Source organism: Aquarana catesbeiana, linkage group LG01, assembly GCF_042186555.1.
Source record: "Aquarana catesbeiana isolate 2022-GZ linkage group LG01, ASM4218655v1, whole genome shotgun sequence".
Classification (NCBI taxonomy): domain Eukaryota; kingdom Metazoa; phylum Chordata; class Amphibia; order Anura; family Ranidae; genus Aquarana; species Aquarana catesbeiana.
The window spans coordinates 60,125,595-60,151,877 of NC_133324.1; the positions used below are offsets into that span (position 1 = coordinate 60,125,595).

The 26,283-nt window shown below is 41.9% G+C and overlaps 1 protein-coding gene across 1 annotated transcript in view; it reads left to right on the forward strand.

Annotated features, from left to right (window-relative positions):
- The first annotated feature begins 966 nt into the window (after nt 1–966).
- The window catches only part of LOC141144008 (ATP synthase subunit alpha, mitochondrial-like), a 75,056-nt gene continuing 49,739 nt past the window's right edge, over nt 967–26,283 (forward strand). The window contains exons 1-2 of the mRNA XM_073629388.1: nt 967–1,025; nt 1,151–1,227. Coding sequence (XP_073485489.1) covers nt 967–1,025; nt 1,151–1,227 — 136 coding nt within the window. The remainder of the gene's footprint in view (nt 1,026–1,150; nt 1,228–26,283) is intronic.

Consider the following 26,283-nt stretch of genomic DNA (forward strand, 5'->3'; position numbering starts at 1 on the left):
AGGGGGGAGGAACCGGAAAAGCGGAAGCTCCATTTTTGAGTGGAGCTCCTCTTTAGGTCCGGGTTCACACCCATCCACTGTGTTAACATGCATTGTATTATATAGCCCATTCATAATGGTCCGGTGACCCTCTTCTGCTCGCAGGTTGAATTGGGGCACAATCAATGACAATGCGATATTGTGAACAGAGCCTTATGTCTGGTACTTGCTGAGCATTTATTTTTTTAATTTACTGGTTGATATCTCCCGACATTCGGCCCGTGTGTACGGGGGCTAAAGAAGTAAATTTCCCCTCGCTTTGCGATTCCTTCACTTCCTGTTGAAAGCAAGAAGGAAATCTCCCCCTCCCCAGTGGGGAGCACCCAGCAAAATATTAACTTGCAATATTCTTTCTGCTTTAAAGCAAAGTTTTTTTTTTTTTTTGTTTTTTTTTGGGGTCTGTTATTTACACATTTTAGGCCCTCAAATTGTACAGGACCTGCTGGTATTGTGCAGTATAGTACATAAAGTGTGAATTTGCTGTTTTCACTTTCCAGCTAATTCAGGATGTTAGCAGGAAGTTGTAATGGTTTTGCTGCTGCAATCTAATTCTCCCTCTGTTTTTTTTTTTTTTTTTTTTTTTTTTTTTTTTCTGACAAAGGATGGTAATGCCAAATTGGATGGTATATGACTCAGTGATGGGGAACCTTGGCACCCCCAGATGTTTTGGAACTACATTTCCCATGATGCTTAAACACACTGCAGAGTGCATGAGCATCATGGGAAATGTAGTTCCAAAACATCTGGGGGTGCCAGTGTTTGCCATCACCATTTACCTTCAGTCCAATCCCTGATACTGGCCAGGGGTCTTTTCAGTGATTTGGTTAGGGAACTGATTGCGATGATACTCTGTTAGTATGTGTCGTAAGCTATGTGTCAAGCCTGTTGGGATGTGTACAATAAGCTGGGCTTTTTCTCAAGCCAGTCATGTTGGAGAATATTATAGAAGGTTGTCTGCTCACACCTTCAAGGACAAAGTTCACAAGGTGACTTGAAGCCTGTCATTGTATCACTTCTCTCTTTCAGCCTGAAGGGCATTAATATTCCTAACTGTTTATATGAAGATATGTAAAACTTATATTATATATTTTTTTTTTTTTTTTTCCATTAGGTCTCCAAAAAATTTTGGTGCAGCTTTTGTAGCAACTAGGAATATCCATGCATCTGGATCATGGCTTCAGAAGAGCGGTAAGTGCTTTTCTCTTGTGTGCAGAAGAGAATTGTTTAATGTGTCGTAATTAATTGGCAATGTTGGACACCTTCCTAGTAACTTGGAGTGTTCACCTTTACACATAATCTGCAACCTTAAAGGTCTCAGGCCCTTGCTGTCCTCCTGTGAAGGTCAGACACGTTCATATCTCCATCTGAATAACAGGCGGGATGACAGCTGAGTTTGGTAGCAGCCTATAAATACAAGCTGATAAACAATTTGTGAGCCTAAAGCTTTTCCTGCATGTTTAGGTATGTGAAAGCATTCTTTTAAAAAAAACTGCATGTAGTTTTTCACTTTCATAGTCAATTTTGAGATCTTGTACTTGAGAGAAGTGTGTGTGTGTGTGTATGTATTTGTATAATTTTTTTTTTTGGCCTAGGTGGATGCAGCATCAGAGCAATGCTGCAGCTGTCCCCTGCCGTCTCTGCTCTGGGAACCGAACACTGCAGATGGCTCGGTTCTCTCCCCTCCCCGAGCGATGCTGCCTGTCAGTCAGCATCTCTCCTGCTCTGTTCCTACACGCTCATTGGAGCTGTAGATGGGCGGGGAGCAGCTCGCTAAGACTGCCATCAGTCAAGGCAGCTGTCAGATCCAGATTTGAGAAGTCAGGATGACGCGGTTCCTCGACTGATGGCAGTGACGTCAGCGGACTTCAGCCCGCTCTCCGCTGAAAACGTGTTGCAGGAGTGCAAAACGAATTGCACTTCCGTGACCCTTAGGAGAAGCCCAGCCAAAGGAGCTCAGGCTGGATTTCTCTTTAAAAAATATATATCCCTTGCAGTGGTAAATGTTAATGGGTGTTGGATTACTAACCTGGATATAATTTTGTCTCACCTGTGAGGATTTTATTGTTTTATGTATTTGTTGTCCAGTTTCTAGATGGTTTGTAGTTTAGATAAGTATCAGATTGTGGCTTAGTTTTTAGACATGTTGGCCTCTTTTGCTTTACTGAAAAGCCGACCATATTCTGCAGGTACAGCTGAGGTATCCTCCATCCTGGAAGAACATATTCTGGGTGCAGACACAACCGCTGAACTGGAAGAGACTGGCCGAGTGCTTTCCATTGGTGATGGTATTGCCCGTGTCTATGGTCTCAGATATGTCCAGGCTGAAGAGATGGTGGAATTCTCCTCGGGGTTGAAGGTACATTTATTTTTTTGTAGGTGGTTGGGGGGCAGCTTGTGTAATTGGTGCCTCTTTGAGGACCAGAAGGGAGAGCTTGGGAAGTACTTTTCACTCCAGATAATTAGTGGGTGACCTCTGGAAATTCAGCCTGTATCAGTGCTGGGACCCATAGCTGCTATCCAAGTGACTTTTTAAAACTGCACTGGGGCAAGAAGTAAAGTGGAAGGAAAGTCATTCTAGACCCCCCCCCCCTAATCTATCTAGCCCTCTAAAGCGGGGGGGATGCTATTGCTCATTTTGTAGACGCTCAGCCAATGGCTCCTGCTGCTGCTGAGCCTCCAATGAGACTGAAGAGAAGAGCTAAGCGTCTGCAGACAGGCACAGCACTGGATGGAGATCTGGCTCGGGTAAGTAACGAGGCGCTGACATGGGAAGGTTTTTTTACTTTAATGTAGAGCATGCATTCAGGTACCAACCTTTTACCTGTACAACCACTTCATCCTATATATAATCTTCTAAATTGAGAATGAGGGATCCTGAGAACCCATTTCCAGTTATCTGTTGTGTGTTGCATTTAGCCAACCCATTGAAATGTTTCTTTTTTGTGTTTTTGTTTTTTTTAAGGCTTCCTGTGAATCTGTATTTTTCCACTAGGGTATGTCCTTGAATTTGGAGCCAGACAATGTTGGTGTTGTGGTGTTCGGTAATGACAACCTCATCAAGGAGGGAGACCTTGTGAAGAGAACTGGCGCCATTGTGGATGTACCTGTTGGTGAGGAGCTGCTGGGTCATGTTGTAGATGCCCTTGGTAACGCCATTGATGGCAAGGTAATCCTATCACATCCGTCTTTAATTCATGTTTACCAGTAATCTAAGGATGTGCCCATTTGGAATTGCAACTTGGGTCAAGTTTGACCTTTCAGAGTGATGGGTTCAGTATACCAAGTTATGCTTGAGTGCCCAAATACACATTTTTATTAATCTGTGGTAGTGTTTATCCAAACAAGTTGGCTGAGCTTTGATACATTTTCTGATCAAATCTTAATCCTATTCTTTACCCCTGACAACTTAGATATTAAATTCTTATGTTGGCCTTGTCCTCTTGGGAATGCAGCCCATCAATCACCTGATGGCAGGTTCTTTGTTTTTGCTTTTCATTTAAAAAAAAAAAAAAAAAAAGCAAGACAAAGCCAGCGACCATGGTAATTGATGAGCCCGCTTCCAAGTTTTTTTGTGTCCAGGTACTCATCAGAGCAACTAAGCTTAGATAGAGTACCAGGCCCTGAGGATGCCTGCTCTGGGGCAAGTGCCTGTTTTAAGATGTAGGCCTGGGAGTATGTAATGTCTTGACTCTTATAAACATTAACTACTTTCTGACGTCATTGTACTGCGGCAGGTCGGCTTGTTCCTCCCACGAATCGTCATCATTGTCGGCTCGGGAAATGTAGTTTGTGGGCGTGCACACCCACTGGCCAGCGGTTGGGGTGGACACTGACTGAATGAGTGACTTGTATAGCGCTACCTATGCAAACTAAATCGCCTTAGGGCGCTTTGCCGCCGGTGTCCATCTACGGTCTAGCGCGGTACTTTACCCCGTAGGGTCCCGACGCGTTTACAAACACATATATTGGCCAATTTTTAGACCGGGTCTAACCTACCAGCATGTCTTTGGAGTGTGGGAGGAAACCGGAGTACCCAGAGGAAACCCACGCAGGCACAGGGAGAACATGCAAACTCCAGGCAGATGGTGTCGTGGTCGGGATTTGAATCAGTGACCCTTTTGCTGCTAGGTGAAAGTGCTACCCACTACACCACTGTGCCTGCCCCTTACCCGCGATCGTTCCATGCAGTGACAGAATGGGGATCTGCCTGTGTAAACAAGGTATATCTCTGTTCTGACAGGGGCGATCACACAGATCCTGTCTTTTCGGATCTGTTTCCCCAGGCAGCCCATCCCCATACAGTTAGAACACATTTAACCCCTTCCCTGCCAGTGTCATAAGTACAATAACGTACATATTTTTAGCACTGATTACTGTTATGTCACAGGTTCCCAAAAAAGTGACAAAGGTGTCCGATCTGTCCACTGCAATGTTGCAGTCCCGCTAAAAATCGCAGCTCACCGCCATTACTAGTAAGATAAATGCCAAAAATCTATTTCCTGTTTTTGTAGATGCTAACTGTTGCGCAAACTGATCAATATATGCTTATTGCGGGGTGTTTTTGAAAAAAAGAAAAGTAGAATTGTATGTATTCTCTCTCGGCCTAAACTGAGGAAGACTTTTTATTTTTTTTTTTTTTTTGGGAAATTTGTTATAGCAAAAAGTTAAAATCGGGGTGTAAATGAATGACACAGGTAGCGGATGGGCTCCGGAGGCTGTATAGAAAGGCCGTATGGAGGGCGGTCTGGGAGGCCAGGATTGAGCACTGGTACCTCGGCTGGGGGCAGCAAGATGGCTGCCGTTCACTGGGCCGGAGCTGCTATTCCACCTACCGGCCGCTGTGGAGGGGTATCAACGGATGCCACAGGTGGTAGATGTGCTCCTGTTAATGTCCTTAAAGGCCGTGTGGAGGTCAGTCTGGGAGGCCAGGATTAAATGTTGGCCCTGTGGCCGGGTGTAGCAAGATGGCTGCCGCTGGGCCGGAGCCGCAGACTGTCTCCCGAGCGGCCTCAGGCACTGTGAATCGCTGCAATATCTGCTCCGATCGGCTCGCCGGCCGTCTGGTGGGCGTTGGGTGCTGTGTGGGGAGCAGGATTGTTGTGCTGGAGGACGGATGGCGAGGATTATGCAGCAGGAGCTCTGTGGCAACACTGATACTAACATTTTATAGGTAGAGTTGATCCAGGGAATATCCGATTACCTCTTGGGGGATCAGGAAGGATTTTTTTTTTTTTTTTTCCCTTGCTGGAACAAATTGGATCATGCTTTGCTGGGGTTTTTGATTTACTGTGGGTATAGGATCGTATCATTTCCTTTTTTCCCTTTTTATTGGTTGAACTGGATGGGCTTGTGTCTTTTTTTTTTTTTTTCAACCAGACTATGTCATCTCCCTGCTTTCCCCTCCTGTCTGCCTGTTTTTGTCAGTACATTTGCGTGCATGACACCTGATTGGCTATCCCTTCCTCTCGCCGTCTGTACAGAGGAATAGGCCGACATCTTATCGGGTTCAAGTTTGTACGCTAGTTCTTTTTAATGTATTTCTTTCTGGTGGGAGTTGAACTTTTATCTCAAAATAGATGGCGGTCTTTCATTTCGTTGCAACAGTTTCTAGTTTGACTTATTATAATTATCGCCAGTCTTTTCAGTACCAAGCATTATAACTCTGTCTTTGTATATCTATAATCTTCCTCAAATCTGCAGATTTTGGAGACTGGAATGCTATAGCGCTGACCTTAATCCCTACTAAAATACAGGCACCTTATCGGCGTTATCAACCCCAAACTATTTAACGTCATGGTGGCATCTGGTGTGCTGAGACATCTTTTGATCATTCGTTAGACAAGACATCCTTGTTTTGTTTTCTGAATTTATTCAAACCTGCTTCAAAAATGGGTGTTTGCTCTTCCCTGTCATATTTAGCAGGGAACTCTTGCTGGAACAGATGACTAGACCTGGAATTTCAAGCACAAGCTTCTTACTACAAAGGACCTTGAGAGATATTTGAGGGGATGCTGATAAGTATTAAGCCTTACCCAGAAAAAACTGAGCTAGAAAGCTGTAATTGCCACACTATTCTACATAGTCCCCCAGGAAGTCAATGCACTTGCGACATCTGTCCTGCAACTTCTTAAGTCCCTGCACATAAAATTCTTCCGACTGCTGGTGTTACCACTCATTTAAAGCATTAGTTGCCTCCGGAACACTCCCAAATCGTTGACCCTTTAGGTGTTTTTTGAGATTGGGGAACAGATGGTGAGAAGCCAGGTCGGGCAAAGAGGGTGGATGGGGCATCGCTTGTAAGCCTAAGGAGTTCCGTTTTGTCACTGTTTCACCTGCAGTGTGTGACGAGGCGTGGTCCTCCCTTTTTTTTTTTTTTTTTTTTTTTGTTCGCTTGTGAAAAGTTTTGGGCTTCTCAAAAGCTTTCTCATTTCTAATTCTCTGTGGATAATGGCATCAACTCTCAAGTGATATTCCCACATATGTAGCAATACATTGGCTGATGTTCGGTGGTCCTCCATGAACATGTCATGGATGGATTTCACATTTGCAGGCACAGAGACAGAAACAGGCCTTCAACTGAGTTTCTCACTTTCGACACCAAAATGGTCATTTGACAACCCAACGTTTAACTGTTGCATATCAAGGTCCACTGTCACCCATAGTTTGTGACATTTCATCATGTATCTGCTTTGCACCTTTCCCTTGGAGAAACAGGAACTTGATTATGGCCCTATGCTCTTCCACATTGTTTTATTTCTGGAGGGGCTGCCATGTTCACTTTGGACCCAAAAAAAGAAGTTAAAATCATAGGTAGTTCATTAGACAAATTGGCAAGTACACCCTGCAATTTACAGCTTCTTAGCTCAATTTATTTCTGGTTAAGGCTCAATAATTATCAGCATCCCCTCGTATGAAACAAATGGGTGAAGTAACTCTCCAGCATCTACCAAAAAAGAACTATCAGTTTTGGTGAACTGACCTTTTAGTGTAGAAAACGTTGATGGAACCGTACATGGGAAATGCCATTAGACCTGTGAGTAAACATTCTGAGGCACATAGATCCATTCATACCAGCTAACCGGCTCACACAGATATACTGCGGCAGAATGGCTCTCCTGGGCGAAATTCCGTGTGTGTGTATATAATGGCTTTGCCCAGGAGAGCCATCAGAGGGCGCGCAAGCGGGGTACCCAATGCACAAGGCCGGTGGGCGCAATAGCCGCCAGCCACGTGCGATCGCGTGCTCGAGAGCCAGCACAGGGATTTGTGTGTGTAAACATGCAAATCCCTGTGCTGTCAGAGGAGAGAAGACAGATTGTGTGTTTCTACAAAGTAGGGACAGCGATCTGTCATCTCTCCTAGTTAATCCCATCCCCACGCAGTTATTACAGTGAGGGAACACACAGTTAACAATTTGATCGCCCCCTAGTGTTAACCCCTTCCCCGCCAGTGACATTTATGCAGTAATCAGTGCATTTTTATAGCACTGATCGCTCTATAAATGTCAATGGTCCCAAAAATGTGTCAAGTCTCTGATCTGTATGTCCCAATTCTGTTAAAAATTGCAGAATACCTCCATTACTAGTAAAAAAATAAATAAAAATGCCATAAATCTTTCCCATAGTTTGTAGACGCTATAACGTTTGTGCAATCCAATCAAACGCTTATTGCGATATTTCATGTTTTTTGTTAAAAAAAAAAAATGTAGAGGAATACATATTGGCCTAAATTGATGAAGGGTGTTTTTTTTTTTTTTTTTTTTTTTTTTTTTATATATTGGGAGGTATTTATTATAGTAAAAAATAAAGAAAATACATTTTTTTTCAAAATTGTCACTTTTTTTGTTTATAGCACAAAAAATAAACCGCAGAGGTGATCAAATACCACCAGAAGAAAGCTCTATTTGTGGGGAATAAAGGACCCCAATTTTGTTTGGGTACAGCATTGCACGACCGCGCATTTGTCAGTTTAAGCGACACAGTGCCATATTGTAAAAAGTGCTCTGGTCAGGAAGGGGGTAAAATATTCCCGGGCTGAATTGGTTAAAGGGGTCCATGTATCTAATTCAGCTAAGTTGCAGAACTGCATTTGAGAACACTCACTAGACACGTTACTAATTGACCATCATCCTTGATGTTGCATTAGCGGACAAGTCCTGCTTGATGGTGAGGCTGTCTCCAGTTTTCAAGGCCAGGGAAAATGGGTAGACATAATGAGAAGCTGTACACAGACATTAGGGTTACAATCATTGCTTTCAATGCATCCTGTTTTACAGTTGGAAATCTCCTGAAGACCCTTTAACCACTTCTTGACACCTTTCAGTTGGAAGCTGTGTAAATGTACCCCTGTAATTTTAGACTGCTCACATATTGATCTAAACCCATTTGTGAGTAGTGTACCCTTCAGACCATTAAGCCATCTAGACTCGCAGCTGTTTGTTACTGTGTACAAGAGACCACCGTATAGACAACCAACTAATGGTCCACTAGAAGCACCATCTTATCTTGTAAACAAATGCCTTTTATGACCAATCCTAGACATTACATCAGAATAAATTCCTAGGATGGCTTATATGTTGTTTAGTAGCCTTGCCCTGCCTCAATCTTTTATTAGGTTTTCTATCTAGCACCAGCCTTGGGGGAGCAAGCCCGGGTCTATCTAGTCAGGTCATGCCTAATGTTTTCAAAGTTCTCCGGTGAATTTCATCGTTGGCATCTCAGCTTTTTATGTATCAAATTGGATTTCACCTGTTGGGCTGAAACAACTAATCGATTAATCGACAACTAATTGATTATGAAATTAATCGATTACTATTTTCATAATCGATTGATCGGACAGTAACATAATGGGGTTAAAAAAAACTATAAAATGAGCCCTTTATAGCACAAAAAGAGCAAATAATTGTTGCTGTAAATATTACTTTCACAGTTCTACAGTAAAAAAATGAACCCCTTACAGTAGTGATTATCTAAAGGGCTAATTTTATTTCTTTTAACCCCATTATATTACTAAACGTCTTAGACGTGCTTCACACCTATGTGTTTTTTGGTGCTTTTTGCAGAAACGCACTACAGTTTATTTACATGGCTTCCTATGGGACACGTTCACATCTATGCTTTTTTCAGCCGCTGCGTATTTTGGAAAGGGTCAGGGACTTTTTTTTTTTTTTTTCCTTAACGCAAACCAGTGCTTTTTTGGTTCAATATACTTAAATGGAGAAGCTGCTAAAAAGCATGTAATGCGTTTTTGCAGCAATTTGTATTTTTAAATTTGCCCAACAACAAATTGTCCAAAAAAATGCAAAAACGCAAATCGCAGCAAAATCACGTGTGCAAAAATCAAAACGCACAGCAAAAAGCACTGCAGAAACGGATCAAAACCAAACTGCATAGGTGTGTACCGAGCCTTATGCTGGCCACACGGATCAATTTTCAGACGAGAATATTCAGACAAAAAAATCTTTGTACATTCGCTGAATGAAAAAAATTGATCTCGGAGTCTGATGATATTTACCAGATTCACCCTCTAATAGTATATCTCTTCTAATAGTATATACAGTATATCTCTTCTAATAGTATATACAGTAGAACTCCTCTAATAGTATATACAGTAGAACTCATCTAATTGTGTGTGTGTGTGTGTGTATATATAGTATATCTCTTCTAATTGTATATACAGTATATCTCCTCTGTTTTATTCTCAGAGTGGATTAGAGCTTTTGCTCCCTAACCATGAAGTTGGTAATTTATATTTACCACTGCATTAAGATATTTAGGAATACATTTCCTTTTTTTTTTTTTTTTTTTTTTTTTTGAACTTTACATTTTAAACTAAATTATACACCACAGTGTTTTTTTTTTTTTTTTTTTAAGGTTATTAACCGAATAATCAATTAATTGAAACAATCAGCCAACTAATCGATTATGAAAATTTATCGTTAGTTGCAGCCCTACACCTGTTCTATCCACAAGTGTCGTGAGTTGGCGCACTATGTATACAAGTCTGCTATGAGTATAACCGGCTGAAAGACTTCTGAGTTCAAGGTGCCCAGTAAACGGGTTAAAGGGTCCCGAGGTTTAAGTACGGGGAGCACGGATGAGGTTGTGTTATCTCCATCCAAAATCGGGTTAATTTTCGACATCTCCATAGCATGGGTGTTGAGCCTCCCTGCTCTCTGGTACATTTGGGACATAATGGGGAGTTATGCTGACCCCATTGGTGTAGTTGTAACAGGGCCCTAAACACCCGATGTAGGATACATACAGTAGATTAGCCATTACGATGACTCTTATATTTTAATTTTTTTTAGGTTGGTGAATGGTTATCTGCTGCTGAGCTGGCCGAGATTTGATCCATCTATGGGCAGGTTGATTGTACCCAAGTTGATTCATCGATTGACTTGGATACAACCAGAGTGTCAGGTTTCTAGCATGCGATTATTGGCTGTGGCTATAGCCATTAGTAATAATCGCTGTGTTCTGCCAACAGAAAATGCTCCCTGCGCCCCCTCCTGCCAGAGAATGCAATGCTCAGCAGGGAGGGATTCCACCATCAACACTGATTGTGGTTACAGAGAAAGGAAAGAAAATCAATTTCAATGGACAGGGGCACTTTAGGAGCGGTGTATGCACCGCTCCTAAAGTTCCCCAAAGATGCTGCTTGCAGGACTTTTTTTTTAATGTCTCACAAGCGCACTGCTCCAGTGTGAAAGCACTTGGGCTTTCACACTAGAGTGACAGGAGAGGCGATTTGCAGGCGTTATTTTTAGCGCTAAAGCGCCTCAGTGTGAAAGTAGCCTAAGTCTGCAAGCTTCTTTGTTAAGCTTCCAGAATCTCTGTACTGCAATTGAAATAATTTAACCATTGTCTCTGGTTAAAATATTTAGTCTCGGTGTCCTTTTTCTCTCTGCAGGTCATCTGGATCTAGGATTGTCTTCATGTGATAAATTACCCCCTAGTGAGACACAGGATAACGAGGATGAAATAAACATTGACTCTTCGGGCAGCGAGGTGGAGATAGTCGGGGTTCAAGAAAATGCAAGGTATGTCGGTGATTGGGAATCTTTTGGTTTGGAAAGGCTTGGGGGGAAAAAAGGAAACATTGGGGGGAGGGGAACCTTTATTTTTTTTTTTTTTAAAGCCATTTTTGTTTTGCTGGAAAAATTGAAAAAAAAAACGTGTGGAATATGTGTTTACATTGATAACTAAAATATATCTATGACGTGGTATCGAAAATATAACATGAAGACCTTTTTAATAAAAGATTTGAGACTCTACATAGTCTTAAATTATTGCAAGTTCTTTCAGCTGAAGACAAGCAAATCCTGGAATACAGTTCAAGTAACACTGTACTTCTCAATGCAGTTCTCAAACAGGAGAAATATGTATTTCTGCCACTAGGGGGCACTTCAGGTAAACAGCTCTGTTCAGTTTGCTTGTGGGCTACATGTTGTACCTCCTACAGTTGGGTAATTGTTGGGATACAGTAGATGATAGTTTCTGTCCTCTCAGGCCTTCATTGACAGGTAAGAGGGTAAATTTATCTGATAAATTATTTTATCTTTTTTACCTTTTTAAATGGTGCCTATTCATGTTCTCCACCATCATAGGATAAGCTTTACCTATAGTCTGGTCAGTAAATTGTTTACTTTCCTCCTTTCAGAAAAATGAGCAATATACTGTGTGCTTCTGGATCAGTAGTGTCAATAACCGAAAATGCATATTGTGCACTACTTGTGTGCTGGAAAGATCACATGGGTCTGCAGATTCTTACACGATTCAAGGGAGATCCTTCTTTCCTTTTGGATACAAGAGGGATCTCCACTTGAAATGGGTAAGCATCTGCGGACCCATGGGAAATCTTCCTGGCACACAAGAAGTTCATGTACAATGGCTGTCTTGTTTTGGATATTGTTAGGAGTATGTCCTTTAACATACTTTAAAGTATATCTACACCACAACTTTTTTTTTTTTTTTTTTAACTTAAAGCTTTGGATCGAGTAAAGAATAATTTTCTCCTCATTCAGTTTCTCCCTCTTAAGAATGATATCTTACCCTTCCTGTCTTGTAGACACAACAGGAAGTGAGAGGAAATGTTTCCAAAATAAGGGATATCCCCTCCTAGACAGTTGTCACAAAACCAGTGTTCCAATTTAAGATTTTTCCTTTTTTATTTTTCCTTTTCTTCCTACTCTGGTCCACCATAAGGTAAATCTTGTGTGTCTTAAGCAAGCTATTGTAATATTTGCTTTTTCTAATAATGGTCACCAAGACTTTTCTAAACTGCCCCAACAACGAACACAGGTTCAGCCCTATTGTTGCCTTGGGGCTCTTTTAGGCCATGGTAAGTTCACATTATGCACATGTCATTATGCAGTATCTGCAAAATATATATCAGTTGATTATCTTTCTCTTTCTTCCCGCAAGGTTTGTCCACCCCCGGGGCGGAGTTATACAGAGAGTATCGTCATGGAAGCGTGCAGCTGGCTCCCAGTATAACAGCTCCCACCAAACACCATCATGGACAGGGGTGACTCCCCAGCAGAACTGGACTGCCCCTTCAGAAGTAGTTGACCTTACTCTGGACGAAGATTCAAGGCGCAAATATTTACTGTAAAGCCGGGCCCTCCCTGTTTTTGTCCTCATTTCCCCTCTACCTCCAGCACAATCCTTCCATTGAGGTTACACATGCTCTCTTCCAGGAGTCTGGGAATTTTTAGGGTTTGATGACCCATGCATTAACAAGCACATTAGTAATTTTATTTTTTTTTTTTTTTTCATCTAAGCGGCTGGCCAAATCCAATTTTAGATTACTGCCCTCTCTGAATTGCAATACTTGTCCAGAATCATCAAGGTATAAAGCACCTTTCAGTTTTTCCCTTATTGCTAATTTAAATGCTTTGTTAAAAAAATAATAATATATGCATAAGTATTTATACTGTATGATTAGAAATAAACATTTGATAAGGATGCTTCCTCGGCACATCAAGCAAACTCAACCCCCTTGTTTGCTATAGGAGTTTAGTTCAGGGATATATCTATGTATCAAGGTAGCCATTTTTTGACTGATTATGCCACCTTTAATCCTCTGGTGTCAGGTGGAAGGACAGCCAAAATCGGGGGACAAAATGGCTGCTGCTGTTATGTGCAGGAGGTGACGTGTAATGGGACTTTGTCATAACGTTTGGTTAACGCAGAAATTTACTCACCTTCAGTCCAGCGATGTGACGTCCTGGAGCTCCCCGCCGGCCACTGACATCTTTGGACGGCCACCTTCCAGGTCTCCTTTGCCGGCCGCTGTCAATGGCCTGGGCTAAGATGACGCCACTCCGCTGAGTTCTGTCAGCTTTGGCATTGCCGAATTTGTACAATGAGTTGTGTGTGCGCAGTTCACTGTACAGGGGTGGACAGGCAGGTAAGTCATTTTAATGCAGAAGAGACAAAGCATGACCAATCCTGCCTGTTCGCCCATTTTTATTTTTTAGCATAAAGTTCCACTTAAAGCTTTGAGGCAAGCAGTCATTACCTGATTTTGTCTTTCACATACTGTCTTCTCTGACACTGAGGCTGAACCAGTACATGGTGTTACAGCCACAGATCTAGCATGAGGCAGTTGAGTCAGTAATTGGCTGCTTTCATCACAGTCCAGTAACAAGTTTCTGGGCCTTTGAGTCAATTCAAAGGTCATTCCCTTTACAAATAAGGAGGAACTCTGCTTTTGACCCATAATTTTAGTGTCACAGAAAGGTCCCCCCTATCAGGTTTTTGTAAGCCACAATAGGAATCTCATTTAGCTGTCTTGAGGTTGTGTGGTCCTGTCTTAAAGTCTGTCACCGATCTTGGTCTTCTGGTTCAAGAGTTGGCTGCAGGCAGTCTGAAGTTCAGCAGGTGGGGTCAAATTTTGATCTGGACATTCAGTGCCTTAACCACTTGAGCCCCGGACCATTATGCTGCCTAAGGACCAGAGGTCTTTTTCCAATTTGGCACTGTGTCGCTTTAACTGCTAATTGTGCGGTTATGCAATGCTGTACCCAAACGAAATTTGCGTCCTTTTCTTCCCACAAATAGAGCTTTCTTTTGATGGTATTTGATCACCTCTGCAGTTTTTATTTTTTGCGCTATAAACGGAAAAAGACCGAAAATTTTGAAAAAAAATGATATTTTCTACTTTTTGTTATAAAACAAATCCAATAAACTCAATTTTAGTCATACATTTAGGCCAAAATGTATTTGGCCACATGTCTTTGGTAAAAAAAAGTCAATAAGCGTATATTTATTGGTTTGCGCAAAAGTTATAGCGTCTACAAACTAGGGTACATTTTCTGGAATTTACACAGCTTTTAGTTTATGACTGCCTATGTCATTTCTTGAGGTGCTAAAATGGCAGGGCAGTACAAAACCCCCCCAAATGACCCCATTTTGGAAAGTAGACACCCCAAGGAAATTGCTGAGAGGCATGTTGAACCCATTGAATATTTATTTTTTTTTTTTTGTCCCAAGTGATTGAATAATGACAAAAAAAAAAATATTTACAAAAAGTTGTCACTAAATGATATATTGCTCACACAGGCCATGGGCCTATGTGGAATTGCACCCCAAAATACATTTAGCTGCTTCTCCTGAGTATGGGGATACCACATGTGTGGGACTTTTTGGGAGCCTAGCCGCGTACGGGGCCCCGAAAACCAATCACCGCCTTCGGCGTTTTTAAGGGCGTGAATTTTTGATTTTACTCTTCACTGCCTATCACCGTTTCGGAGGCCATGGAATGCCCAGGTGGCACAAAACCCCCCCAAATGACCCCATTTTGGAAAGTAGACACCCCAAGCTATTTGCTGAGAGGCATCTGACCACACTAACAGTTACCTGCTTTGGTAACTGTTAGCATTGGAAACTGCCTGCACCGTAGATGCTACCTTTTTTTTTGTCAGATTAGGCCTTAAAGCAGAACTTCAAGAATATATAAAGCAGTTACTCCACTAACCTGTTATGCATTCATTAATAAATGATGAACTGCATTAAACAGAACTAGTATAGGTAAATCATTTTGTATCAGGTTTCTGTAGTCCTTAGCACAGCAAACCAAGAGGAGGAGGGCCAGCACTGCACACCTTTTGAGAATTCATGTTCCCAGTCTTTGCACTCTTAACAGGTTGAACATGCTTGCAGGAGGGGAGAGCAGAGGGGTGTATCCTCCTCTGTGCATGCTTTCTCTATCGTTGTCCAATCCCGCACTGTAGAAGAATCGGTCTCTTTAACCACCTCAATACAGGGCACTTACACCCCCTTCCTGCCCAAGCCATTTTTCAGTTTTCAGCGCTGTCGTACTTTGAATGACAATTGCGCGGTCATGTTACACTGCACCCTAATTAAATTTTTATCATTTTTTTCCCCACAAATAGAGCTTTCTTTTGGTGGTATTTGATCACCTCTGCGGTTTTTATTGCTTGCGCTATAAACAAAAGAAGAGGGACAATTTTGATAAAACACAATATTTTTTACTTTTTGCTATAATAAATATCCAATTATTTACTTATTTTTTTTAACAAATTTTTTCCTCAGTTTAGGCCGATATGTATTCTTCTACTTATTTTTGGTTAAAAAAAATTGCGATAAGCGTATATTGATTGGTTTGCGCAAAAGTTATAGCATCTACAAAATAGGGGATAGATTTATAGCATTTTTATTATTTATTTTTTACTAGTAATGGCGGCGATCTGCAATTTTTATTGTGACTGCGATATTGCGGCGGACACATCGGACACTTTTGACACATTTTTGGGACCATTCACATTTATACAGCGATCAATGCTATAAAATTGCATTGATTACTGTGTAAATGTGACTGGCAGGGAAGGGGTTAACACTAAGGGGCGCTCGAGGGGTTAATGTATGACCTAAGGAGGTGATTCTAACTGTGGGGGGTGAGGACTGACTGGAGGATGTGACCGATCGCTGTCCCTATGTACAAGGGACACACCATCGGTCTCCTCTCTGACAGGATGTGGATCTGTGTTTACATGCACAGATCCACGCTCCTGCTCTGTTACCCGGCAATCGCGGGTGCCCGGCGGACATCGCGGGCACGCGCACCGGGTCCCGAGCGACGCAGCGGGCATGCGCCCCCTAGTGGCTCGGGAGGGTGAGGACGTCATATGACGTCCTCCCAGAACAACAGAAGCCTCGTCCCGCCGTCATATGACGGTGGGCGGTGGCTTAGTGGTTAATGCCTTTGGGGGAGGGGATATAATAACTCTCATAGAGCCCTGTTATATCTGCTGTGATATCAGTTTTAATTCGCAGTTGCACTGTAGCTGAAGATTGCTATAGACTTTGGAAGATAAGAGTGTGCAGGAAAAGCCATATTGCTGCTGGAATCTTGGCAGCATCCCACTTTTTAAAGGCTGAAATCACTTTATGGGCATTTGAAGGCCCCCCCTTCACACTATGGACAGGCAGTAGTGCCAATTGTCTTCACTGTTACATAACGGCCTTTATTTAGTTACGTGGTGCAAAAAGCAGAATGACAGATTAATTTTGATTGAAGGGTTACAGAACATTTACGGTTTGCATCATTTAATAAAGACCCAAGGCTTGTATCCAAAGAAACAAAGACAAAGTTGGCTTTTTTGTTGTCCAAGTTCCATTTTCTTGTACTCTGTCAACTGTCATACTTGCTTTCAAAGTATTTTAAAAGGCGAGTCCCTTTCAAAGATAATGCACTGCTTGGAGGACTCAACTTACCTCTTCAAGAGGCCACTCTTGTTTTGAAGGCAGTGAAAAGTAGTGGTCATTTTACATACTCTGTCTCTTAGTGTTGGTGGGCTTGGAGTTAGAAAGGTCGTTGGGCTTCCTCATCTTGGTGGCCCCGGTTTCGGTGGTGATGCCTTGTTTTAGTAGATTATCTGAGCGTGTGGGGCAGAGAATAAAAGGACAAGCTGGTCTTTATAGCCATAAGTGATCCTAAGGCTCAGTCCACACTGCTGTGACCTGAAAGTGCGACTTCAGCGTGATTTTGAAGCAACTTCAGGGAATGCCTGTGCAATCTTCCTGTAATGTCGGATCTTAGTCACATCAAATAAGATAAGGATCCGACTTCGAGGCGACTTCTATTAGTCTATGGGCACAAGTTGGATAGAGGTCACCTTGAAGTACAGGAACTTTTTCTAAAGTCGGAGCGACTTCAGTAGTGCTAATTAAGACAGCTCTTTTTGACTAATGTGGGATGTCACATGACTTGGGGTCTCAAGTCAGATCCTAAGTCGTGGAAGTGTGAACCGAGCCTTAGCAGAATGGTTAAACTCTAATTCTCTCCCTGTAATCTGCTGGATTTCTTGAACAGCCAGGTGGCCAAGACCAGAAACTGCTTTTGTGTGGCCCATCCTAGCATACGGTTTTGTAGGTGATGCATACCTTTTAGAACAGACATGTTGAACTAGAATAGAATAGAATCACAGATTGTTCGGGGTACCTTCATAAAAAGCCAGGCTTCCCTAATTAGAAAACTGTAATATTTGTGGATTAGAATGCCAGGAATCTAGTATACTAAAAAATACCATATTTGCCGGCGTATAAGGCGACTGGGCGTTTAAGATGACCCCCTATTTTTCCAGTGGAAACATAGGTTTTGGGCTATACTTGCCTTATAAGACTACCCCCCCCCTTTCTGAGGCAACACCATTTAAAAAAAAAAAAAAACATTAGAAACATTAAACACAAAGCAAGAATGCCAGCTACTCATCCGCCATGCTGTCATATGTCATACAGTAAATCAAACATTAATAACAGACAGAGATCACTTGAATGCCACACCTCTGGAAAGTAGAATTTTCACTAACCAAACCTATGCCACTTTTGGGTTACATTCTATGCTAATTGTCCACCAAAATTCATTTAATAAATGTATTAAAATTCACTAGTAATACAACCACCCCCTGTCCTATGTCCCAGATTCACCTGTTCCTCTTGGCTGCCTGGGACCTCAAATGTAAGCAGGATGTATAGTAGTGGGAGATCAGTGAATGGATTTACCCTGTGAAGTATGGTGAGTAATGTATTCTTTTAATGAATACAAAGCCTGCTTGGATTGGCAGAGGCTGTAGCATCATCAGCCTGTGTGTGTGTGTGTCTCTCTCTCTCTCTCTCTCTCTCAGCTAATCTGAGCAGGCTACTGTATGTAGCCTGCTCAGATTGGCAGAGGTTGTTACTTCAATCTGAGCAGGCTCTGTATTCATAAATAGAATACATTGCTCGCTGGGATTGGGTCAGCGGTGAATACTGCATGTGGCTGAAGCCACATACAGTATTACCGGGCATCCAGGGGCTGACATCCATCGGGCAGCATTCTATACCCAGTGTATAAGACGACCCCCGATTTTTGGGCATTTTAAAAAAAAAAGTTTGTAAAAGGTCGTCTTATAAGCCGGAAAATACGGTAATTGTATATATATATATTATGTAATATACAATTAGTAGATTCGAGAACTGCATCTTGCAACATTTGAATTCTAGTAAATGTAATAAACATTTTATGGAGCACATAAAAGCAGAACTGTGTACCATAGCTTTAAAGGGGTTTTAAAGGTTTGTTTAAAAAAAAAAATTGTAATACTTGCCTTCTCTGTGCAAGGGTTTTGCACATAGTGGCCCTGGTCCTCCTCTTCTGGGGTCCCCCAGCCTTGCTCCTGGCTCCTTCTCGAGTGCCCCCACGGAGTGTTGCTTTCCATGGGGGCACTCATGCAGGTGCGCTCCCAAGTCCTGCTGCTGCGTTCATTGACATAGACGGCAGGACACTGCTCCACCCCCTGTGTCACTGGATTTGGTTGACAGCAGCGGGAGCCAATGGCTCCTGCTTCTATCAATCTGTTCAGTGAGTAGCCGAGACAGTGGCTGGAGCTGCTGTGCTCGTTCCCGTCACTGAAACGATCGGGTTCAGGTAAGTGAAAGTGGGGCTCTGGGGGGGCTGCTGCACTACAGAAGGTTTTTACACCTTAATACATAGAACGCCTTAAGGTGAAAAGCCTTAAGGGTTTACAACCCCTTTTAATGACATTTTTGGTTCTCGATATTAATGTCAAAGTACACCTGTCAGTTGTTTTAAAAGCCTGCATTAATGGCCCTCATAGACAGCTCAAATTTCAGCTTTTCAGCACACCAAAGCGAAAAATCCTTGGATTTTCCCTGTCTACTCTAACAGCGTAAATAGAGGGATCTTCACTATATTCAGGCAGCAATGGCACCTGCGGCTGCTGTCAGTGACTATACCCGGCTCAGTCAAACCAGAAGGTGATTGGAGGGCCACCCAGAAATCGAATTTCAAAAGATTTAGCAGGGTTTGGCTGAAATTCAAGCCATCTATGGGAGGCCTTAAAGTTATTTTAAAAGTTATTTATAGCGGTTATAGGATATAATTGGCTAATCACCTTCTCAATGGCACACACAGACATTTGACTTCCAACTGTGATTATTTTGATTAGCTCAACATGAAAATATCCTGGAGCATTTCAGTCTCTGGTAGTGCAACTGAAGAAAACAATTAACTGTGGGTGGCAAGGCACGGTCAGAAGATGGATACAAACACATTTTAAAGGCTTTATCAATGCCTAAAATCACAATGAAGTCTATTATTAAGAAGTGGAATTGATTTGTTACAACACAGACCCACCCTGGATCAGGATGTTGCTCCAAACTGGATGAAAGAGCTAGGAGGAAACTGGTCAGAGGCTACCAGGAGGCCTACAGCAACTCTGAAGCAGTTGCAGGCATTTATGACAGAGTGGTCATTGTGTGCATGTGACAACAATATCACAAATTCTCCACAACTGTGGCTTTTATGGGAGGGTTGCAAGAAAAAAAGCCACTCCTCTAAGAAAGGCCACATGCAGTCGTGTATATGTGTTGGTATTCCACGCTAAGGACAGGCTCTTAACCGAACTGCAGCCCCCCCAAAAAAGAAAGCACAGAGGTGCAATCCAAATGCTGTAATCTCTGAGAAAATAGGGGATTGGCGCTGTTCGCTGACAAAATATTAAATAAACAAACTCACCACAGGGGAAAAGGATGCACTACAGATCAAACGAATGATTGGATTGCTAATTATGAAACCACTCCCATTAGATTCACTTTGCAACATGGACAGAAACAAACCCACAGGGATTTCTTCAGAATAACAAAAGCGCAAAAAATAAAAAACGCAGCAGTGATTAACTACCACCAAAAGAAAGTTTGTGTGAAAAAAAGGACAAACATTTCATATAGGTGTCTTTAAAGGAGACGTGTTGATTGACATCAGCATTGGACCCACCATAGACCATCTCTATTCAGCGCAGAAAAATTTCAGAGATATCATCCTTCTCAAGCCTACTGAGCAAAGTATTCTAGAAGTGAAAAAACAGATGAACAGCCGGAGTGTTTGGTTACATGCCTCTACATTTGCTACAGAAATGGCAGGAAATAGCTTGAGGGGGACACTGACCACTTGGATCATCGGACCTAAGCCTACATGCCTATTACCCCTGCAGGGGTTGGGCGTTCCGGTGAGTGGGGACACTTGAGGGGGCTCCACACAGGATGGTACATATATTGTTTCTGAACTGACACACCAGGAACCAATTGAAGATATACCAGATTTGGTAGTACATCACTTTTGAGTGATTAATATTGTGTCTTTTCAGGGCACAATTCACTTACACGTTTTATTAATTGTCTTCTTGGATTTTGTGTCATTTTTGTACACCAGATTGATCACTCATTATATTTATTTTTTATTTATATATATTTTTTTTACACATGTTTTACTCTGAGCAGTTTGCACACATATTGATATTTTTAGTGTGGATATTTATCCATACACACTGAAGTATATTTTGTTCCATTGCGTTTGATTCATTCACTTAGATCTGTAGCGCATCCTTTTCCCCTGTGGTGAGAGTTTGTTTATTTAATATTTTATCAGTGAACAGCGCCAATCCCCTATTTTCTCAGAGATCACATGCAGTCGTGACTGAGCTTTGCCAAAACACACCTTGAAGATTCTGAGGCCACATGGAAAAAGGTGTTCTGGTCAGATTGAATTATTTGGCCTTAACACCAAGCGATATGTCTGGCGGAAATCCAGTACAGCTAACCATTCAAATGGTGATTCCTACAGTAGAGCAAGTTGGCAATATCCTGTTATGGGGGTGTTTCTCTGCAGCAGGGACTGGAGCACTTCTCAGGATAGAAGGAAAAATAAATTGCGATAAACATCAAATTCTTGAGGAAAATCTGCTGCCCTCTGCCAGAAAGTTGTCAATGAGAAGAACCTTCCAACATAATGACCCAAAGCACACAGCAAAAATGACCACACCGTGGTTGAAGGAGAAAAAGGTGAATGCCCTTGCATGGCCTAGTCAGAGCACAGACATAAACCCCATTGAAATGACTTGAACACTGCAGTCCACTAACAGTCACCATCAAATTTAGCTAAACTTGAGCAGTTCTGCCAAGAAGAGTGGGCAAAATTTTGCAACGTCTAGATGTGCAAAGTTAATAGGTAAGTATTTAGGGGGGCTGAGTACAAAAGGTTTTTTGCAGAGAATGCATTAAGGTAAAAAAAAGAATAAACCATCAGCCTTTATAGCCACTTTTAAGTTACAAAATGAAACCAAGATCAAAGCACTACTGAGGAATTTTTGGCTAACAAATAGATACAGCGGCTATGTAGAGTTTCCTCTTAGATGGAACTTTTACGTTTAAAATGGCTGACAAGCTCACTTTATATTGATTTATACTAAAAAAATTTTTTGCTTTCCACAGCGCGGCAGTTTGAGTAGTAAGAACCCTGAAGAAGGCATAAGTGGCTGAATTCTTACTGGCACAGGGTACAAACACAAACCCAATTCTCTGCTGCTTCATGAGGTGGTCCACCTCGCTTCTGAATGCTTTCCCAGTAGGAAAGGGATGGCAGGCAGGGTAAGGAAGTCATAGGGTGGGCATCATTTGGTAGGATAAGCAAGTTGTGCAGTGTTTGGTGCAAAGCACGATGTAAATCAAAGCGTAGTTGACACAATTGTGTCTCCATACCTCCCCCCCACCCTTGGGTTTGAATCAAACATGCACTAAAGCCCCACTTTTAACACCAGTCTGAATAACAAATTAGAGACCCTCAGATTCTACTGGGCACAAAGTCCCTTAAACCTATACTATTTTATCCTTCACGGCAGCTCTGCCTTGTACCTTCAACTTAAATTTTGAGGAGCCTCAACAGCCTATAAAATGATTGAGCAATAACATTTACTTTTGCATAATACTTTTATTTCCACTCCCCTGACCATGCCCACTGGATCATACATGTTTAACAGGCCATGTTAAGACTGTGCAAATACATTTTCTATATTGGGGCAGCAGTAGTCCAATTTCAACTTTTTACAGCACTCACTTCTGTAAAAAGTAGGTTTCACAAATCTCTATCCCTCCCATCTGCTTAAGATATTGAGGCATAGGTTCAAGAATCTGAGTCCAGGCATTTCATTGATCAAGGAAAACTAATACGACGTGTGACAGTCATCTGCACAGCCAATACTTGTTGCTGCCCCATAGTTTGTACCTAATGGAGGAAGCCATATTGTATATTGAGAAATGTTAAACATGTAATCACTTGGAAACAGTTGTATTTTGGCTGCATTCTTAAAAAAAAAAAAATTATGAATGACATTATAGTTAAGGGAGAAGTTCACATGAAAAGTGAATTTTGATCTGAAAACACAACTTGGCTTATTTTTGTTTGTGGGGTCTGGGGAGGGGCAGTTCTAGCCATATATTTTACATGTCAACCACTTCCTCTCCTTAAAGCCCATAAGGGCCCACTTATTAAGTTTGAGCTTCAAGGCTTTGGTGACTACAAAATGACACAAATTTACAGTAGTCTTTATACACACTGTCTTTGGCAGATTTTTTTGAGCTCAGTAAATTACCATTTCTGAACGTTTTGCTCCAGAACCTTTAGCAAGCTTTATTCATCAGTCAGTAGCTGCTTTCTGTATGACCACCTATAGATTGTCGGGGTCTATCTACTACCCCCAGCAGAGACCAATACTTTTTACCTCCTGAGTGTGGAGCTTCCTGTGGTAAAAGCAGTAATCAAAGAAATACAGGGGTTGGATAAAATTATGGAAACAAGTATGGTATAAGAACTAAATCGTTACCAAAGCTGGCGTTGGTCGCCCTTTGACATCCAAGATGGCCTAAATTCTCCTGGAAATTGACAAATATAAGTCTTGGATGGTTGATAATGGAATCTAATACCACTGTCCTTTCGGTCAGTTGACAACAGTTAACAATTTGCCCTCTTTGAAGCTCAAAGCTCGATATGACTCTGTATTAGCAGTGCATGCAGTGAATGGCAAAAGTGAGGCTTCTCACCTGTTAGCTAGGGGTTTCATCACTTTTTACACCTAATCATGTAATGTTTCTATATTTTTGTCCAACCCCTTTAATTTCCTCAATATGCTCTACGTGGCTAAAACGTGGGCAACTCAACCACTACCCTTATCCAGTATGAGCTTGTTGGATATTCCATTCCAAAACCTTGGGCACTACTATGGAGTCGCCCTTCTACCCCTACAGCTATAACAGCCTCCAGTTTTACACAAGTATTTGGAGTGTGTCTGTGGGAATTTGTAACCTTTGTAGTCAAAAAAGCCATTGGTGAGGTCAGGTACAGATTTTGGATGGAAGACCTTGGCTCATGGTTCCAATTTATCCCAAAGGTGCTCAGTAGGGTTGAGGTCAGGGCTTTGTATGAGCTACTTAAAGTTCCTCTTCGTCAGACTGGTCAGATTCTGTCTTTATGGGCCTGGTTCTGTACACCTGAACTCAATACCAAGGAGGGATCTCCACACATTTTTCAGCTTATATTCCTCCCCGCACAGCTCAGAATAGAATACACCACTCCAAATGTGCTATGAATTTGTTGATTCTTGGCATGCTTGGAATGGTATATGGCAGGGATAAATAAATTTTAGATGCCTGGCTTAGTTTAGGTTACTATGCTGTATGTGTTTATGCCTTGTTGGCTTATAGCTGCCCTAGTCAGTGTTCTAAATAATAAAGCCTGTGCAGTTGAAGCAGAAACTTCCTGAACAACGAGAACCACTTATGAGGCCTCTGTTGAGCAGTTAAAGTGGAACTTTACCCATAACAACTTGCTAAAAAAATAATATTCTTGAACAAGGAACATACATTCCAAATGAATAATTTTGCTACCGTAGTTGTGTGCTGTAAATTGCTTCCAGCATTGCTTCTGTTTCTGCATACTGGAGGCAGCCATTTTGCTAAAGCTCAGAACCCCAGCAGTAAATCATAAAGTAGAACTAAACCCATCGATTTTACGATTTCAAAAAAGTTACATTCCTGGAATGTCGGGATTGCTAACACACATTTGCTTGTGTCCTCAACCAAACTGTCAAACTATCAAATGGCTGGTGTCATAACTGATCACATGTGCGGCATCATGGCAGTTGCCAATCAAACAGAAGCAGCTTACTTGGCTGTAAAGGATAGGAGGGTTTATTTCTGCTTTAGGCTGGGTTCACACTGCTGCGGTGGCAGACATCGCATGTGATTCGCAGCGCACTGCTGTTCACATCACATGCGATGTCTGTGCTGTGCGATATCAGCCATACAGATAGTATGGCTGATATCGCACCGCATTCGGTCCAAACTCGCACAGGACCCTTTTTTTTGTTCGGACCAAAATCGGATCGCATGGGTGTTCACACCTATGCGATCCGAAAATGTCCGATTTGTCAGTTCGCATTGCGATATGCGGGCTAAACTGGGGGTGTCATTAACATTGTATGACACTCCCCAGCAGTTCGCATATGGCAGTGTGAACTGCCGTGCGAGCTGGTGCGATGCGGGAACCCGCAGTAAATTCGCTGCGTTCCCGCACCGCAGCAGTGTGAACCCAGCCTAAAGGCTGTCAGCAGATTGGCCTCTACAAACTCGGCAATGCCTAAAAATAGAGAGCAACCAAGCATGTGCAGAGCAGGGTGCAGACCGTGTGTTACTGGATTTTATATAGTATACTCACTTGTTTTAATGTTTTACATAGATATACCTGCAAAAGGGGCCAGCCTGAAGTCATCTAGCAGTATTCATTTTCTGAGTAAAGTTCCACTTTAATACAATGGCCAAATAAAGATAAATCCACAGACCTTTTTTAGGTCCTTTTTGTGGCCGTTATTGGTAAAATCGTCACCCAGTCATACTTTTGGATGGCAGTTTGTTGTCTGGCATATCAGACACCAACCGACCAACTACTCAAAAGGAGAGATTGGTTGGGCACTTTTTTAAAAAGCATTTTGTTTACTATTTTGCCTAACATAGGTTGGCACTGCTTCTCTCCTCATGTGAAGCCCCCCCCCATTCCTTCATTTGGTTTATCATGCATGAGTGTTTGTGCCCAAGTTGTAGCCTGAATGATTTGAGAATGGTAAGAGTGCACCTTCAGGGCTGTCACAAAGCAGCAGAATATTTCAGGTGCAGTGATGTTGGGAACTCTGTAAGTCCTAGGTCTTTCCAACATTGGTCTCCTCTCCTATTGCATGTTCAAGTTTTTTTTTTTCTACAGCATTAGAAACAGACTGGTGGGCAGCAGGAAGAAGTAGTGTGGTAGTGTATTCTGGATCACCCTCTCTCCTAGTGTCACATGAGACTTAGAAGGGGGATGTGTGCAAATGCAGAACAATAGACCATCCCACTTTAAATAATTCAGCTTGGAAATCAGGGGGCTTCACCAAGAACTGAGTATATTTGTTAGGGAGTTTTTCTCCAGAAACCAGACCTCTAAATACCGTCAACCTAGCCAACGTACGTCTATCATTTCACTGCTTACACTAGAAGCAAATGCTTCCTATACATAGTTAAATGCAGATAACCGGACAATTTCTGTGACTTTCAAGTAATACTGAATGGGTTTACTTACATCACTGTCAAACCTTTCGGCTCAGGTGCTCCATCACAAAACAAGACAGTCAAACGTTTATTTATTTTTTTTTGGTTGAGCATATGTAGATACAGGATCATTTGACAGTGTCTAACTAGGCTTCCTACTATTTGTGCACTGTTTTATTTTTTCAGATGATTATCTATTTTAGTCTGTTGCTGTTTTAATTTTATTTAAAACACTACTTTGTATTCCTTTTAACCGATTTTTATGTTGGTCAAACTAGCTAACGCAATCACTGGATGTATGTGGGTGTTT